Here is a 20,076-nt window from a genome sequence, read left to right as displayed (position 1 = left end):
TCCCCCCTCATGTGTGCAAGGTAACGCTAGGAAAGGACAACAAAGGCCCCTTTCGTTCCCACTCAGTCTCTAGCCGTCATGCAATAATGCCCGAAACCACAGGTCCCTTTCCACATCCAGGCCCCACACAACTTTCCATGGTTTACCCCAGACGCTTTACATGCCCTGATTCAATCAACTGACAGCACGTCTACCCCGGTATACCACCTCGATCTAATTCACTCTATTCCTTGCCCACCTTTCACCCTTCTGCATGTTCAGGGCCCCGATCACTTAAAATCTTTTTCACTCCATCTTTCCACCTCCAATTTGGTCTCCCACTTCTCCTCGTTCCCTCCACCTCCGACACATATATCCTCTTGGTCAATCTTTCCTCACTCATCTAACACATGTGCCCAAACCATTTCAAAACACCCTCTTCTGCTCTCTCAACCACGCTCTTTTTATTTCCACACATCTCTCTTACCCTTACATTACTTACTCGATCAAATCACCTCACACCACATATTGTCCTCAAACATCTCATTTCCAGCACATCCACCCTCCTCCGCACAACTATATCCATAGCCCATGCCTCGCAACCATATAACATTGTTGGAACCACTATTCCTTCAAACATACCCATTTTTGATTTCTGAGATAATATTCTCGACTTTCACACATTCTTCAACGCTCCCAGAACTTTCGCCCCCCCACACCCTATGATTCACTTCCGCTTCCATGGTTCCATCCGCTGTCAAATCCACTCCCAGATATCTAAAACACTTCACTTCCTCCAGTTTTTCTCCATTCAAACTTACCTCCCAACTGACTTGTCCCTCAACCCTACTGTACCTAATAACCTTGCTCTTATTCATATTTACTCCCAACTTTGTTCTTTCACACACTTTACCAAACTCAGTCACCAGCTTCTGCAGTTTCTCACACAACTCAGCCACCAGCACTGTATCATCAGCGAACAACAACTGACTCACTTCCCAAGCTCTCTCATCCACAACAGACTGCATACTTGCCCCTCTTTCCAAAACTCTTGCATTTACCTCCCTAACAACCCCATCCATAAACAAATTAAACAACCATGGAGACATCACACACCCCTGCCGCAAACCTACATTCACTGAGAACCAATCACTTTCCTCTCTTCCTACACGTACACATGCCTTACATCCTCAATAAAAACTTTTCACTGCTTCTAACAAATTGCCCCCACACCATATATTCTTAATACCTTCCACAGAGAATCTCTGTCAACTCTATCATATGCCTTCTCCAGATCCATAAATGCTACATACAAATCCAATTGCTTTTCTAGGTATTTCTCACATATATTCTTCAAAGCAGACACCTGATCCACACATCCTCTACTACTTCTGAAACTACACTGCTCTTCCCAAATCTGATGCTCGGTACATGCCTTCACCCTCTCAAATATATATACATTGTTCAAGGCAAACACCTGATCCGGACATCCTCTAACACTTCTGAAACCATATATATATTTCTATTTATTTGCTTTGCTTTGTCACTGTCTCTCACGTTAGCGAGGTAGCGCAAGGAAACAGACGAAAGAATGGCCTAACCCACCCACATACACATGTATATACATACATGTCCACACACAGCACATATACATACTTATACATCTCAATGCATACATATATATATACACCCTCTTCTCCTCTCTCAACCACACTCTTTCTATTACCACACATCTCTCTTACGCTTACATTACTTACTCGATCAAACCACCTAACACCACATATTGTCCTCAAACACCTCATTTCCAGCACATCCACACCCCCTGAGCACAACTCTATCCATAGCCCACGCCTTGCAACCATACAACATTGTTGGAACCACTATTCCTTCAAACATACCCATTTTTGCTTTCCGAAATAATGTTCTCGCCTTCCACACATTCTTCAAGGCTCCCAGAATTTTCGCCCCCTCCCCCACCCTATGATTCACTTCCGCTTCCATGGTTCCATCCACTGCCAAATCCACTCCCAGATATCTAAAACACTTCACTTCCTCCAGTTTTTCTCCATTCAAACTTACCTCCCAATTCACTTGACCCTCAACCCTACTGTACCTAATAACCTTGCTCTTATTAACATTTACTCCCAACTTTTTTCTTTCACACACTTTACCAAACTCAGTCACCAGCTTCTGCAGTTTCTCACATGAATCAGCCACCAGCACTGTATCATCAGCGAACAACAACTGATTCATTTCCCAAGCTCTCTCATCCACAACAGAATGGTTACCTGCCCCTCTTTCCAAAACTCTTACATTCACCTCACTAACAACCCCATCCATAAACAAATTAAACAACCATGGAGACATCATACACCCCTGCTCTTAACCTACATTCACTGATAACCAATCACTTTCCTCTCTTCCTACAGGTACACATGCCTTACATCCTCGATAAAAGCTTTTCACTGCTTCTAACAACTTGCCTCCCACACCATATACTCTTAATACCTTCCACAGAGCATCACTATCAACTCTATCATATGCCTTCTCCAGATCCATAAATGCTATATACAAATCCATTTGCTTTTCTAAGGATTTCTCAAATACATTCTTCAAAGCAAACACCTGATCCACACATCCTCTACCACTTCTGAAACCACACTGCTCTTTCCCAGTCTGATGCTCTGTACATGCCTTAACCCTCTCAATCAGTACCCTCCCATATAATTTACCAGGAATACTCAACAAACTTATACCTCTGTAATTTGAGCACTCACTCTTATCCTCTTACCATGAATCATACATACATTAAATAACCTTACCAACCAGTCAACAATACGGTCACCCCCATTTTTAATAAATTCCACTGCAATACCGTCCAAATCCACTGCCTTGCCGGCGTTCATCTTCTGCAAAGCTTTTACTACTTCTTCTCTGTTTACCAAATCATTTTCCCTAACCCTCTCACTTTGCACACCACCTCGACCAAAGCACCCTATATCTGCCACTCTATCATCAAACACATTAAACAAACCTTCAAAATACTCACTCCATCTCCTTCTCACATCACCACTACTTGTTATCACCTCCCCATTAGCCCCCTTCACTGATGTTCCTATTTGCTCCCTTGTCTCACGCACTTTATTTACCTCCTTCCAAAACATCTTTTTATTCTCCCTAAAATTTAATGATACTCTCTCACCCCAACTCTCATTTGCCCTCTTTTTCACTTCTTGCACCTTTCTCTTGACCTCCTGCCTCTTTCTTTTATACATCTCCCACTCATTTGCATTTTTTCCCTGCAAAAATCATCCAAATGCCTCTCTCTTCTCTTTCACTAATAATCTTACTTCTTCATCCCACCACTCACTACCCTTTCTAATCTGCCCACCTCCCATGCTTCTCATGCCACAAGCATCTTTTGTGCAAGCCATCACTGCTTCCCTAAATACATCCCATTCCTCCCCCACTCCCCTTACCTCCATTGTTCTCACCTTTTTCCATTCTGTACTCAGTCTCTCCTGGTACTTCCTCACACAAGTCTCCTTCCCAAGCTCACTTACTCTCACCACTCTCTTCACCCCAACATTCTCTCTTCTTTTCTGAAAACCTCTACAAATCTTCACCTTCGCCTCCACAAGATAATGATCTAACGTCCCTCCAGTTGCACCTCTCAGCACATTCACATCCAAAAGTCTCTATTTCACGCGCCTGTCAATTAACACGTAATCCAATAACGCTCTCTGGCCATCTCTCCTACTTACATACGTATACTTATGTATATCTCTCTTTTTAAACCAGGTATTCCCAATCACCAATCATTTTTCAGCACATAAATCTACAAGCTCTTCACCATTTCCATTTACAACACTGAACACCCCATGTATACCAATTATTCCCTCAACTGTCACATTACTCACCTTTGCATTCAAATCACCTATCACTATAACCCGGTCTCGTGCATCAAAACCACTAACACACTCATTCAGCTGCTCCCAAAACACTTGCCTCTCATGATCTTTCTTCTCATGCCCTGGTGCATATGCACCAATAATCACCCATCTCTCTCTATCAACTTTCAGTTTTACCCATATCAATTTAGAGTTTACTTTCTTACACTCTATCACATACTCCCAACACTCCTGTTTCAGTAGTGCTACTCCTTCCCTTGCTCTTGTCCTCTCACTAAACCCTGACTTTACTTCCATGACATTCCCAAACCACTCTTCCCCTTTACCCTTCAGCTTCGTTTCACTCAGAGCCAAAACATCCAGGTTCCTTTCCTCAAACATACTACCTATCTCTCCTTTTTTCTCATCTTGGTTACATCCATACACATTTAGACACCCCAATCTGAGCCTTCGAGGAGGATGAGCATTCACCGTGTGACTCCTTCTGTTTCCCCCTTTCTTTTTTTTTTTTTTTATACTTTGTCGCTGTCTTCCGCGTTTGCGAGGTAGCGCAAGGAAACAGACGAAAGAAATGGCCCAACCCACCCCCCATACACATGTATATACATACGTCCACACACGCAAATATACATACCTACACAGCTTTCCATGGTTTACCCCAGACGCTTCACATGCCTTGATTCAATCCACTGACAGCACGTCAACCCCGGTATACCACATCGCTCCAATTCACTCTATTCCTTGCCCTCCTTTCACCCTCCTGCATATTCAGGCCCCGATCACACAAAATCTTTTTCACTCCATCTTTCCACCTCCAATTTGGTCTCCCTCTTCTCCTCGTTCCCTCCACCTCCGACACATATATCCTCTTGGTCAATCTTTCCTCACTCATTCTCTCCATGTGCCCAAACCACTTCAAAACACCCTCTTCTGCTCTCTCAACCAAGCTCTTTTTATTTCCACACATCTCTCTTACCCTTACGTTACTTACTCGATCAAACCACCTCACACCACACATTGTCCTCAAACATCTCATTTCCAGCACATCCATCCTCCTGCGCACAGCTCTATCCACAGCCCACGCCTCGCAACCATACAACATTGTTGGAAGCACTATTCCTTCAAACATACCCATTTTTGCTTTCCGAGATAATGTTCTCGACTTCCACACATTCTTCAAGGCCCCCAGAATTTTCGCCCCCTCCCCCACCCTATGATCCACTTCCACTTCCATGGTTCCATCCGCTGCCAGATCCACTCCCAGATATCTAAAACACTTCACTTCCTCCAGTTTTTCTCCATTCAAACTCACCTCCCAATTGACTTGACCCTCAACCCTACTGTACCTAATAACCTTGCTCTTATTCACATTTACTCTTAACTTTCTTCTTCCACACACTTTACCAAACTCAGTCACCAGCTTCTGCAGTTTCTCACATGAATCAGCCACCAGCGCTGTATCATCAGCGAACAACAACTGACTCACTTCCCAAGCTCTCTCATCCCCAACAGACTTCATACTTGCCCCTCTTTCCAAAACTCTTGCATTTACCTCCCTAACAACCCCATCCATAAACAAATTAAACAACCATGGAGACATCACACACCCCTGCCGCAAACCTACATTCACTGAGAACCAATCACTTTCCTCTCTTCCTACACGTACACATGCCTTACATCCTCGATAAAAACTTTTCACTGCTTCTAACAACTTTCCTCCCACACCATATATTCTTAATACCTTCCACAGAGCATCTCTATCAACTCTATCATATGCCTTCTCCAGATCCATAAATGCTACATACAAATCCATTTGCTTTTCTAAGTATTTCTCACATACATTCTTCAAAGCAAACACCTGATCCACACATCCTCTACCACTTCTGAAACCACACTGCTCTTCCCCAATCTGATGCTCTGTACATGCCTTCACCCTCTCAATCAATACCCTCCCATATAATTTACCAGGAATACTCAACAAACTTATACCTCTGTAATATATATATATATATATATATATATATATATATATATATATATATATATATATATATATATTTTTTTTTTTTGCTTTGTCGCTGTCTCCCGCGTTTGCGAGGTAGCGCAAGGAAACAGACGAAAGAAATGGCCCAACCCACCCCCATACACATGTATATACATACGTCCACACACACAAATATACATACCTACACAGCTTTCCATGGTTTACCCCAGACGCTTCGCATGCCCTGATTCAATCCACTCACAGCACGTCAACCCACGTATACCACATCGATCCAATTCACTCTATTCCTTGCCCTCCTTTCACCCTCCTGCATGTTCAGGCCCCGATCACACAAAATCTTTTTCACTCAATCTTTCCACCTCCAATTTGGTCTCCCTCTTCTCCTCGTTCCCTCCACCTCCGACACATATATCCTCTTGGTCAATCTTTCCTCACTCATTCTCTCCATGTGACCAAACCATTTCAAAACACCCTCTTCTGCTCTCTCAACCACGCTCTTTTTATTTCCACACATCTCTCTTACCCTTACGTTACTTACTCGATCAAACCACCTCACACCACACATTGTCCTCAAACATCTCATTTCCAGCACATCCATCCTCCTGCGCACAACTCTATCCATAGTCCACGCCTCGCAACCATACAACATTTTTGGAACCACTATTCCTTCAAACATACCCACTTTTGCTTTCCGAGATAATGTTCTCGACTTCCACACATTCTTCAAGGCTCCCAGAATTTTTGCCCCCTCCCCCACCCTATGATCCACTTCCGCTTCCATGTTTCCATCCGCTGCCAGATCCACTCCCAGATATCTAAAACACTTCACTTCCTCCAGTTTTTCTCCATTCAAACTCACCTCCCAATTGACTTGACCCTCAACCCTACTGTACCTAATAACCTTGCTCTTATTCACATTTACTCTTAACTTTCTTCTTCCACACACTTTACCAAACTCAGTCACCAGCTTCTGCAGTTTCTCACATGAATCAGCCACCAGCGCTGTATCATCAGCGAACAACAACTGACTCACTTCCCAAGCTCTCTCATCCACAACAGACTTCATACTTGCCCCTCTTTCCAAAACTCTTGCATTCACCTCCATAACAACCCCATCCATAAACAAATTAAACAACCATGGAGACATCACACACCCCTGCCGCAAACCTACATTCACTGAGAACCAATCACTTTCCTCTCTTCCTACACGTACACATGCCTTACATCCTCGATAAAAACTTTTCACTGCTTCTAACAACTTGCCTCCCACACCATGTATTCTTAATACCTTCCACAGAGCATCTCTATCAACTCTATCATATGCCTTCTCCAAATCCATAAATGCTACATACAAATCCATTTGCTTTTCTAAGTATTTCTCACATACATTCTTCAAAGCAAACACCTGATCCACACATCCTCTACCACTTCTGAAACCACACTGCTCTTCCCCAATCTGATGCTCTGTACATGCCTTCACCCTCTCAATCAATACCCTCCCATATAATTTACAAGGAATACTCAACAAACTTATACCTCTGTAATTTGAGCACTCACTCTTATCCCCTTTGCCTTTGTACAATGGCACTATGCACTGTGCAAAAGATGCTTGTGGCATGAGAAGAGTGGGAGGTGGGTTGATTAGAAAGGGTAGTGAGTGGTGGGATGAAGAAGTAAGAGTATTAGTGAAAGAGAAGAGAGAGGCATTTGGACGATTTTTGCAGGGAAAAAATGCAATTGAGTGGGAGATGTATAAAAGAAAGAGACAGGAGGTCAAGAGAAAGGTGCATGAGGTGAAAAAAAGGGCAAATGAGAGTTGGGGTGAGAGAGTATCATTAAATTTTAGGGAAAATAAAAAGATGTTCTGGAAGGAGGTAAATAAAGTGCGTAAGACAAGGGAGCAAATGGGAACTTCAGTGAAGGGCACAAATGGGGAGGTGATAACAAGTAGTGGTGATGTGAGAAGGAGATGGAGTGAGTATTTTGAAGGTTTGTTGAATGTGTTTGATGATAGAATGGCAGATATAGGGTGTTTTGGTTGAGGTGGTGTGCAAAGTGAGAGGGTTAGGGAAAATGATTTGGTAAACAGAGAAGAGGTAGTAAAAGCTTTGCGGAAGATGAAAGCCGGCAAGGCAGCAGGTTTGGATGGTATTGCAGTGGAATTTATTAAAAAAGGGGGTGACTGTATTGTTGACTGGTTGGTAAGGTTATTTAATGTATGTATGACTCATGGTGAGGTGCCTGAGGACTGGCGGAATATATATATATATATATATATATATTTTTTTTTTTATACTTTGTCGCTGTCTCCCGCGTTTGCGAGGTAGCGCAAGGAAACAGACGAAAGAAATGGCCCAACCCCCCCCCCATACACATGCACATACACACGTCCACACACGCAAATATACATACCTACACAGCTTTCCATGGTTTACCCCAGACGCTTCACATGCCTTGATTCACTCCACTGACAGCACGTCAACCCCTGTATACCACATCGCTCCAATTCACTCTATTCCGTGCCCTCCTTTCACCCTCCTGCATGTTCAGGCCCCGATCACACAAAATCTTTTTCACTCCATCTTTCCACCTCCAATTTGGTCTCCCTCTTCTCCTCGTTCCCTCCACCTCCGACACATATATCCTCTTGGTCAATCTTTCCTCACTCATTCTCTCCATGTGCCCAAACCATTTCAAAACACCCTCTTCTGCTCTCTCAACCACGCTCTTTTTATTTCCACACATCTCTCTTACCCTTACGTTACTTACTCGATCAAACCACCTCACACCACACATTGTCCTCAAACATCTCATTTCCAGCACATCCATCCTCCTGCGCACAACTCTATCCATAGCCCACGCCTCGCAACCATACAACATTGTTGGAACCACTATTCCTTCAAACATACCCATTTTTGCTTTCCGAGATAATGTTCTCGACTTCCACACATTTTTCAAGGCTCCCAAAATTTTCGCCCCCTCCCCCACCCTATGATCCACTTCCGCTTCCATGGTTCCATCCGCTGCCAGATCCACTCCCAGATATCTAAAACACTTCACTTCCTCCAGTTTTTCTCCATTCAAACTCACCTCCCAATTGACTTGACCCTCAACCCTACTGTACCTAATAACCTTGCTCTTATTCACATTTACTCTTAACTTTCTTCTTCCACACACTTTACCAAACTCAGTCACCAGCTTCTGCAGTTTCTCACATGAATCAGCCACCAGCGCTGTATCATCAGCGAACAACAACTGACTCACTTCCCAAGCTCTCTCATCCCCAACAGACTTCATACTTGCCCCTCTTTCCAAAACTCTTGCATTTACCTCCCTAACAACCCCATCCATAAACAAATTAAACAACCATGGAGACATCACACACCCCTGCCGCAAACCTACATTCACTGAGAACCAATCACTTTCCTCTCTTCCTACACGTACACATGCCTTACATCCTCGATAAAAACTTTTCACTGCTTCTAACAACTTGCCTCCCACACCATATATTCTTAATACCTTCCACAGAGCATCTCTATCAACTCTATCATATGCCTTCTCCAGATCCATAAATGCTACATACAAATCCATTTGCTTTTCTAAGTATTGCTCACATACATTCTTCAAAGCAAACACCTGATCCACACATCCTCTACCACTTCTGAAACCGCACTGCTCTTCCCCAATCTGATGTTCTGTACATGCCTTCACCCTCTCAATCAATACCCTCCCATATAATTTACCAGGAATACTCAACAAACTTATACCTCTGTAATTTGAGCACTCACTCTTGTCCCCTTTGCCTTTGTACAATGGCACTATGCACGCATTCCGCCAATCCTCAGGCACCTCACCATGAGTCATACATACATTAAATAACCTTACCAACCAGTCAACAATACATTCACCCCCTTTTTTAATAAATTCCACTGCAATACCATCCAAACCTGCTGCCTTGCCGGCTTTCATCTTCCGCAAAGCTTTTACTACCTCTTCTCTGTTTACCAAATCATTTTCCCTAACCCTCTCACTTTGCACACCACCTCGACCAAAACACCCTATATCTGCCACTCTGTCATCAGACACATTCAACAAACCTTCAAAATACTCATTCCATCTCCTTCTCACATCACCACTACTTTTTATCACCTCCCCATTTACGCCCTTCACTGAAGTTCCCATTTGCTCCCTTGTCTTACGCACCCTATTTACCTCCTTCCAGAACATCTTTTTATTCTCCCTAAAATTTACTGATAGTCTCTCTCCCCAACTCTCATTGGATTACGTGTTAATTGACAGGCGTGCGAAAGAGAGACTTTTGGATGTTAATGTGCTGAGAGGTGCAACTGGAGGGATGTCTGATCATTATCTTGTGGAGGCTAAGGTGAAGATTAGTATGGGTTTTCAGAAAAGAGGAGTGAATGTTGGGGTGAAGAAGGTGGTGAGAGTAAGTGAGCTTGGGAAGGAGACCTGTGTGGGGAAGTACCAGGAGAGACTGTGTACAGAATGGAAAAAGGTGAGAACAATGGAAGTAAGGGGAGTGGGGGAGGAATGGGATGTATTTAGGGAATCAGTGATGGATTGCGCAAAAGATGCTTGTGGCATGAGAAGAGTGGGAGGTGGGCTGTTTAGAAAGGGTAGTGAGTGGTGGGATGAAGAAGTAAGAGTATTAGTGAAAGAGAAGAGAGAGGCATTTGGACGATTTTTGCAGGGAAAAAATGCAATTGAGTGGGAGAAGTATAAAAGAAAGAGACAGGAGGTCAAGAGAAAGGTGCAATATATATATATATATATATATATATATATATATATATATATATATATATATATATATATATATATATATATATATTTTTTTTTTTTTTATACTTTGTCGGTCTCCCGCGTTTGCGAGGTAGCGCAAGGAAACAGACAAAAGAAATGGCCCAACCCCCCCCATACACATGTATATACATACGTCCACACACGCAAATATACATACCTACACAGCTTTCCATGGTTTACCCCAGACGCTTCACATGCCTTGATTCAATCCACTGACCGCACGTCAACCCCAGTATACCACATCGCTCCAATTCACTCTATTCCTTGCCCTCCTTTCACCCTCCTGCATGTTCAGGCCCCGATCACACAAAATCTTTTTCACTCCATCTTTCCACCTCCAATTTGGTCTCCCTCTTCTCCTTGCTCCCTCCACCTCCGACACATATATCCTCTTGGTCAATCTTTCCTCACTCATCCTCTCCATGTGCCCAAACCACTTCAAAACACCCTCTTCTGCTCTCTCAACCACGCTCTTTTTATTTCCACACATCTCTCTTACCCTTACGTTACTCACTCGATCAAACCACCTCACACCACATATTGTCCTCAAACATCTCATTTCCAGCACATCCATCCTCCTGCGCACAACTCTATGCATAGCCCACGCCTCGCAACCATACAACATTGTTGGAACCACTATTCCTTCAAACATATCCATTTTTGCTTTCCGAGATAATGTTCACGACTTCCACACATTCTTAAGGCTCCCAGAATTTTCGCCCCCTCCCCCACCCTGTGATCCACTTCCGCTTCCATGGTTCCATCCACTGCCAGATCCACTCCCAGATATCTAAAACACTTCACTTCCTCCAGTTTTTCTCCATTCAAACTCACCTCCCAATTGACTTGACCCTCAACCCTACTGTACCTAATAACCTTGCTCTTATTCACATTTACTCTTAACTTTCTTCTTTCACACACTTTACCAAACTCAGTCACCAGCTTCTGCAATTTCTCACATGAATCAGCCACCAGCGCTGTATCATTAGCGAACAACAACTGACTCACTTCCCAATCTCTCTCATCCCCAACAGACTTCATACTTGCCCCTCTTTCCAAGAGAATATATGTGTCGGAGGTGGAGGGAACGAGGAGAAGAGGGAGACCAAATTGGAGGTGGAAAGATGGGGTGAAAAAGATTTTGTGTGATCGGGGCCTGAGCATGCAGGAGGGTGAAAGGAGGGCAAGGAATAGAGTGAATTGGAGCGATGTGGTATACCGGGGTTGACGTGCTGTCAGTGGATTGAATCAGGGCATGTGAAGCGTCTGGGGTAAACCATGGAAAGCTGTGTAGGTATGTATATTTGCGTGTGTGGACGTATGTATATACATGTGTATGGGGTGGGTTGGGCCATTTCTTTCGTCTGTTTCCTTGCGCTACCTCGCAAACGCGGGAGACAGTGACAAAGCATAAAAAAAAATATATATATATATATATATATATATATATGTATATATATATTTTTTTTTTTGCTTTGTCGCTGTCTCCCGCAAGATAATGATCAGACATCCCTCCAGTTGCACCTCTCAGCACATTCACATCCAAAAGTCTCTTTCGCGCGCCTGTCAATTAACACGTAATCCAATAATGCTCTCTGGCCATCTCTCCTACTTACATATGAAAAAGATTTTGTGTGATTGGGGCCTGAACATGCAGGAGGGTGAAAGGAGGGCAAGGAATAGAGTGAATTGGATCGATGTGGTATACCGGGGTTGACGTGCTGTCAGTGGATTGAATCAGGGCATGTGAAGCGTCTGGGGTAAACCATGGAAAGCTGTGTAGGTATGTATATTTGTGTGTGTGGACGTATGTATATACATGTGTATGGGGGTGGGTTGGGCCATTTCTTTCGTCTGTTTCCTTGCACTACCTCACAAATGCGGGAGACAGCGACAAAGCAAAAAAAAAAAAAAAAAAGTCTATTTCTATTATATAAAGTTGGCTGGCTGACTGGGTAACAAAATATGTGTTCAACTACTCTTCTTACGTTATTGTTTCTTGATAATTCTTACATTATGATTTGGCTGATAAAAGGCTGTGTATTAAAGTCACCTGGGGACAAATTAAAGCTCTTAGTATTAGCAACTGAGACAGACTCAATGATGTTAGAGGAAGCATAATCAGATGAGAGGTGCAATGTGACAGGGTTGTTAAGGTCATCAATGTGATCATTTTCCTGCCAATGTTTAGCGACCACATTCTTGTGGTCAACTCTGCATACTGAACAACTGTGCCAATAGCATCTCTCATCTACTGTTTTACATGTCAATGTATACATCTTTACATGCCTTACATTACAGCTGAAACATTCTCAATTTTTTGATAACTTGGCTCACTTTTAATTAAGGTCTTACTAATAATGCTAATGTATTGGATGGCAACAGTGAAAGCACTACATTACATAATTCATACTAACTATGAATGATAACAAACTCACTTGTACGGTGCCTCAACATCTTTGTGGGTCTTCATGTGTACTTCCAGCTCTCGGCGTGTGTGAAATGCTTGTGTACACTCAGGAAGTGAACACATCCAGCACTTAGGACGCTGGTGAAGACGAAGATGTGTGTTGAGGTTGTATACTGTAGTAAATCTACGGTTGCAGTTGGATTCTGAACACTGGAGAAAAAGGGGCTTTATGTCCTCAAAGAGTCTTTTCTAAAATGAAACAGGGTAAGCCAAGAATAACAGTGCTCCTGACAACTGTCCAGATTTTTTTAAAGCCTAGTCAAAGATAAAAATGCACATCAAGGCTAGGACTTAATTGAAATATATGAAGGTTAGTCAAAGGGAAAAAGATGAGGAAAAGTATCTGTGAATTTTAGAAGTGAAAAACATCTTTGAAAAAAAAGCCAGGTCATAGTTATTTGGAAAGACATGAGATGGTAGATAGTTCCAAAACTCTAAAGTGTAGAGAAAAAACCAGTTATCAAAATGGCCCACTCTTGAGGCATCAGCAGCAGCACTATAATCATGCGATACAATAGCTTGCCAAGCATTGCACGGTCTAGCTAACAGTAAGATCACACAAGCAGCCAGTTATCAGGAGCAAAAACCAAAGTAATACCTCTAGAAGAGGGAAAGTGTGGCATAGGGCAAAGATGTTAAATTTTGAAGTTAGTCTGGGAGAGCTGATAAGCCAGACCACTTTTGACTCAACTCTGTCAAGTATGGATGCATTGCTAAAACCATCCCAGATGTGAGAGCATTACTCCATACAAGGAAGGATCAATCCTGTTCAGAATAAATGAAATGTTGACATCTAAATACGACTCCTAGTTTCTTTGAGACAGATTTAGCAATTTCTGTAATGTTAGGTTTCCAAGACAATGGGGATGTTACAGTAATACCAAGTACGATCATTTCGTCAAGAGGTGGAATTACAGATCTATCAAAGGAGAGAGAAAAGTTGCTGCTGTATTTCTAATGTTTTGAGTAGTCTGGAATGGATGACACTGATGTGCAGTGGAGGTAATACCAATGAGTGCAGTTGGAGCATCTTATGGAGTAAAGAATTTTAGTGACAGGCATCTGACACTATGAACAGATGAATACTCATGGGCTTGCAAAAGTAGTTGGGAGATGATGAATGGGCCATTATCTGCCAAGAGCAAAACAAATTGTGGGAATGTGTGAAATGTTTGGCTATGAACCATGGTCTGGTACAGTGGCTACGGAAACCTTGTGGCTGTGCTCCCCATAGGAGCAAGGATAGATGAGACCCCTGAGGCAGGAAGTCCTTAAAAGGCATGGCTCCAAGACAGGGGTGGCCAAACTTTTATGCAAAAGGGCCAATTTTTAATATTTTGAACCTATGCCAGGCCAGTGTGTGTGTGTGTGTGTGTGTGTGTGTGTGTGTGTGTGTGACTTCCTACTATACTGATGCAGGTGAATTAACAATATTTGATTAATACATTGAATAGATTCAGAACTCAAAAGGTAATTCAGTTATACTTACAGAAAATCCTCATATTATAATCATGCAATATATATAACTACAACTTGGTTCAAAAACACATAGATGTACTTACAACAAACTGCTAAAAGAAACTTTGGGACTTCAGGGTTAATAACACGATGTAAGGCACTGATGTGTTTTGAGACCTTTGTCAAAATCTGTTTTCATCATTGAACAGGCAGTGTGTTTGTTAGGCAAACATCAGTAAGAAAACTTTGCTCTTTATGTTTAACAATGTTCATTTCTTAAAATAACAGATCACGAATGTAAGTACTTGGGAAGACAGACATTATCCTCAAATCATGTAAATCAAAATCTCTAAATTCATTTTTAAGCTTATTGTTGCACTGCAAATTTATCAGTTCCATCTATAACTCTTCAGGAGCTCTGTCATCATTAACAGCACACAGAAAGGCAAACTCTTGTAGTTCCATTTCAAGAGCATGTAAATTGGGAAACCATAAAACATTCTTCTTTTAAAGCACATACATCTTCTGCATAATCAGTCCAACTATATATGCTGGTGGCACGACAGACGGCAAGTGCTATAAAGTGTACATCAATTTCAATAATTGATTTTCCCATAAACATAGCTTACTTCTGAATTCTTTAATGTGATCAACAAAATTCCTAACAAGCTGATCTAGTCCTTGAAGCTTGTCATATTTGCTAAAAAGGCCAGGTCTTAAGTCAAATATTGCTAGATATATCTCGTACTGTCCTCCCTTGCATATCCACAAACATTCTCACCTCAAAAGGCATGTCATAGTACTTTCCTCTGCATAGCCATCACACTTTAACAATGATGGGTGACATCAAGGTATTCTCAACCCAAGACCACTTGCAAATTCTTTAAACTGCCTGTGATGAAGAGCATGTGCTCTAATATAACTGATGATTGATATAAGTGGTATTTCATGATTCCTTTGGTGCAGAAGTTTTCTTGGATAATAATGCAATGCAAAACAACAATCTAACAGTTCTCTCCTTCTTTCCCTTATTCAGCTACAAATATTGCAAAGGCATGTTTGTTCGATCCAGCCATGGCTAGAGCTCTATCTGTATGTTATATCAGTAAGCTTCTCAACCTAAAATCTTTTAAAAATGTATCCATCACTTCATTAAACACATCTTCACCTGAAAAGGTACCTTTCATGCTAGCTAAATGCAACATTCTTAAGTTACTGAGAGTGTTGGAGAATGTAAGGAAGGCGAGAACATTACCTCAGAGAGTAAAAATGGGTGTGTTTGAAGGAATAGTGATTCCAACAATGTTATATGGTTGCGAGGCATGGGTTATAGATGTGTAGGGTGGAGGAGGGTGGATGTATTGGAAATAAGATGTCTGAGGACAATACATGGCGTGAGGTGGTTAGATCAATTAAGTAATGTAAGGGTAAGAGAGGTGTGGTCATAAGAGCTTATTTAGAGAACAGAAGAGGGTGTGTTGAAATGGTTTGGACACATGGAAAGAATGAGTGAGAAAAGATTGACAAAGAGAATATATGTGTCAGAGGTGGAGGGAAAAAGGAGAAGCGGGAGACCAAATTGGAGGTAAAGGATGGAGTGAAAAATATTTTGAGCGACTGGGGCCTGAACATACAGGAGGGTGAAAGGCGTGCAAGGAATAGAGTGAATTGGAACGATGTGGTATACCAGGGTCGACATGCTGTCAATGGAATGAACCAGGGCATGTGAAGCATCTAGGGTAAACCACGGAAAGGTCTGTGGGGTCTGGATGTGGAAAGTCTCGGTGCAGTACATATAACAGCTAGGGACTGAGTCTGAATGAATGTCGCCTTTTTTGTCCTGGCACTACCTTGCTGGAAGGGGGGTGCTATTTCCTGTATGGTGGGGTGGCAATGGGAATGGATGAAGGCAGCAAGTATGAATATGTGCATGTGTATATATGTACATGTCTACCCATGCATTTTATAATACATTATCATACTTAATCGCCATCTCACTTGTTAACGAGGTAGCGCAAAGAAACAAGAAAGAATGGCCCAACCCACCCAAGTACACATGTATATACACAAATGCCCACACATGCACACATACATACATATACATTTCAACGTATACATGTATACATACATAAAAATACACAGACATATACGTATATACACATGTACATATTCATACTTGCTGCCTTCATCCATTTGCGTCACCACCCCACCACACATGAAATAGCATCCCCCCCCTCACCCAGCGAGGTAGTGCTAGGAAAAGACAAAAAGGCCACATTCATTCACACTCAGTCTCTAGCTTTCATGTGTAATGCACCACAACCACAGTTCCCTTTCCACATCTAGGCCCCACAAAACTTTCCATGGTTAACCCCAGACGCTTCACATGCCCTGGTTCAATTCATTGACAGCACGTCAATCCCAGTATACCACATCGTTCAAATTCACTCTTTTCCTTGCATACCTTTCATCTTCCTGTATGTTCAGGCCCCGATTGCTCAAAATCTTTTTCACTCCATCCTTCCACCTCCATACCTTTCATTTTCCTGTATGTTCAGGCCCCGATTGCTCAAAATCTTTTTCACTCCATCCTTCCACCTCCAATTTGGTCTGTGTATGTGTATGTATGTAAATGTGCATGTATGGGCATTTACATACATATATGTGCACATGAGTGGTGCATTATACATGACAGCTAGAGAATGTGTGAACGAATGTGGCCTTTTTTGTCTTTTTCTGGCGCTACCCAGCATACGTGCAGGGGGAGGGGGTTGTCATTTCATGTGTAGCGGAGTGGCAACAGGAAATAATAAAGGCAGCAAGTATGAATTATGTACATGTGTATATATGTATATGCCTGTATATGTATATATATGTATACATTGAAATGTATAGGTATGTATATGTGCGTGTGTGGACGTGCATGTATATACATGTGTATGTGGGTGGGTTGGGCCATTCTTTCTTCTGTTTCCTTGCGCTACCTCACTAACGCGGGAGACAGCGACAAAGTACAATAAATGAATAAATATGAATAATGAGTGGTTGGACCATTATTCGTCTGTTTCCTTACGCTACCTTGCTGACACGGGAAACAGCAATCAAGTATAATAAATAATACTTATCTAATACTTATCGCAGTCTCCTGCATCAGCAGGAAGCACAAGGAAACAGACAAGGAATGGCCCAACCCACCCACATACACGTATATATACATAAACGCCCAAACATGCTCATATACATACATATACATTTCAATGTATACATACATATACATACATAGACATATACATATATACACATGTACATAATCATACTTGCTACCTACATCCATTCCCATCACCACCCCGCCACACATGAAATGGTACCCCACCCCCTTCCAGTGAGGTAGCACCAAGAAAAGACAAAAAAGGCCACATTCATTCACACTCAGTCTCTAGCTGTCGTGTGTAATGTGTTATGTTATGTGTATTACATAATAAATAATATATATAAGAAAACCACTGGAGCACAAACATAAAATCTGAGACCTATCATATACCACATCATCCGATAAAGTGCTGTAACAAAGTGATTACTTCATAAAACATATACGGAACACACACAATGTAGTCTGGTAATGTGAATTAATATTGGAAAATTTTCCATTCTATTGTTTGTTAGACATCAAGGGGTAGGGGGAATTTGCCTCACAGGACTCAGTTCAGTGACTGAGTTACCCCACTTCAAGTGTCCACAACACACATATTAAATGTTCTCTTACATGTACCCACATTTAACAGTACTCTGCCAAACATCTCTCCAGAACAAAGCTTGAATTTACACATTTTACAGACAGTGTAATGGAAGTGGCCACACCACACTAAAGCTTTGAACACAAATATAGGCCAAGATAAAAAGCCTGGATTAGGAGGGTTCTACCTGACCTGTCAACCTAAAGTCACATCAGAAAGTATCTCACGAAGATCAGATCCATCGTAATCTTATCACATCTAAAATTCCCCTTGCTTATGTTAATGTTTTTTCAAAGGAGCCTTCTAAATCAAATATGATTTCACAACATTTCTTCTCAGAGCACAGTTTGTATCTAATATAGTGCAAGTGTTTCCACTTTCAATAAGTTGGTTTAAATTAGCTCTATGTTGGAATATGGCACTATTGTGCTGGCCAGTTCTGACACAATACAGAGAGACTTCTTGTAATGAATGAGATGCATTCTTGAGGAATGTCCGTTATGCAGATAATCAATGAAAAGAGGTCATCATAACAATGTACCTACAGAGATGCATTCCTGAGTGTCAATTCTTTCACAAGTGCTTTAATATGGCCTCCTTGGGTAACAGTAACTGTTCCACGGATGTTATCATAGTGTTTTATTGATAGAATGAAGACACTGTTAATATAAATACTATACAGAATTAAATCTAATCAACTTTCATAAGTTTATTGGAGCTTACTGTGTTGTTGATTGCTGCTGCTGCATTCTGACAGTGCACCTACTATTGCTGCTGCTGCATTCAGACAGTGCACCTACTACTTCCTGGCCTGCTCTCCAACACCTCCAGCAGCTTATTCCCTGTGTGGGTAACTTTCATTGCAACTAAGGATGTGGTGGACTGGCTAGTTCATTCTATCCTCACTTTTTATCAGTTTTAATGGCAGAGGAATCTAATTCAAACGACTGATCTACATGTACCTAACACTCCCCCAACCTAAACCCCGGGCACTTTAAACATTTTACCAATACTCACACTTCTAAGCTGTTTTCCAAACATGATAGGTTTAAAATATTCTCCAAATAAACATAGGCAATATCTAAAAATAAAGCAACCAAGACAGAAATGATGTGAATTATGGCAGACTGTACATAACTAGTGAATGTAAATAGAATAGTGGTAGGCATATTCTTTTTTTCTATGTTTGATGGATTTTTATTTTCATCTTTAAATGACTATCATATATAATTATTCTTTTTTTCTATGTTTGATGGATTTTTATTTTCATCTTTAAATGACTATCATATATAATCATTAAATGTGCATATTTTTCTTGTCAGATGAATGAAAATCCATTACATGAGGATCCATTAAAAGAGGTCTCTCTGTAGTTATGTTGGCTACTCCTTGTTTCCAACTCTCACCATCTGACCAACATAAAGCCTGTTACAACCTGTGGAAGGATTTCTATACATGCTAGCACGGTAACAACTGTAACAGTCACACTGTTGTATATGAAAGCCACCAGGACATCAAGGTTTCTGAGGGTTAGATCAAGGTAACAAAACAGAGAGCAAAGTTGCATTTAACCTTCAGTGCAAAATATGGTGAAACATAAAACCACCATTTTTTTTGTGTAAAACACCTTTACCATAAGTCACTACTGTAATGCTAAATTCTAAAATTGAACATTTATGAATAATAAAATACTTA

The 20,076-nt window shown here is 41.5% G+C and overlaps 1 protein-coding gene across 1 annotated transcript in view; it reads right to left on the bottom strand.

Moving 5' to 3' along the window:
* The window catches only part of LOC139766425 (uncharacterized), a 136,566-nt gene that overhangs the window by 72,767 nt on the left and 43,723 nt on the right, over positions 1–20,076 (bottom strand). The window contains exon 5 of the mRNA XM_071695114.1: positions 13,158–13,339. Within this exon, the coding sequence (XP_071551215.1) occupies positions 13,158–13,339 (182 nt within the window). The remainder of the gene's footprint in view (positions 1–13,157; positions 13,340–20,076) is intronic.

The sequence above is a fragment of the Panulirus ornatus genome, chromosome 57, assembly GCF_036320965.1.
Source record: "Panulirus ornatus isolate Po-2019 chromosome 57, ASM3632096v1, whole genome shotgun sequence".
In the NCBI taxonomy this organism is placed as follows: domain Eukaryota; kingdom Metazoa; phylum Arthropoda; class Malacostraca; order Decapoda; family Palinuridae; genus Panulirus; species Panulirus ornatus.
The sequence above is the reverse complement of the archived record's forward strand: the minus strand, read 5'-3'. Positions and strand labels throughout refer to the sequence as shown.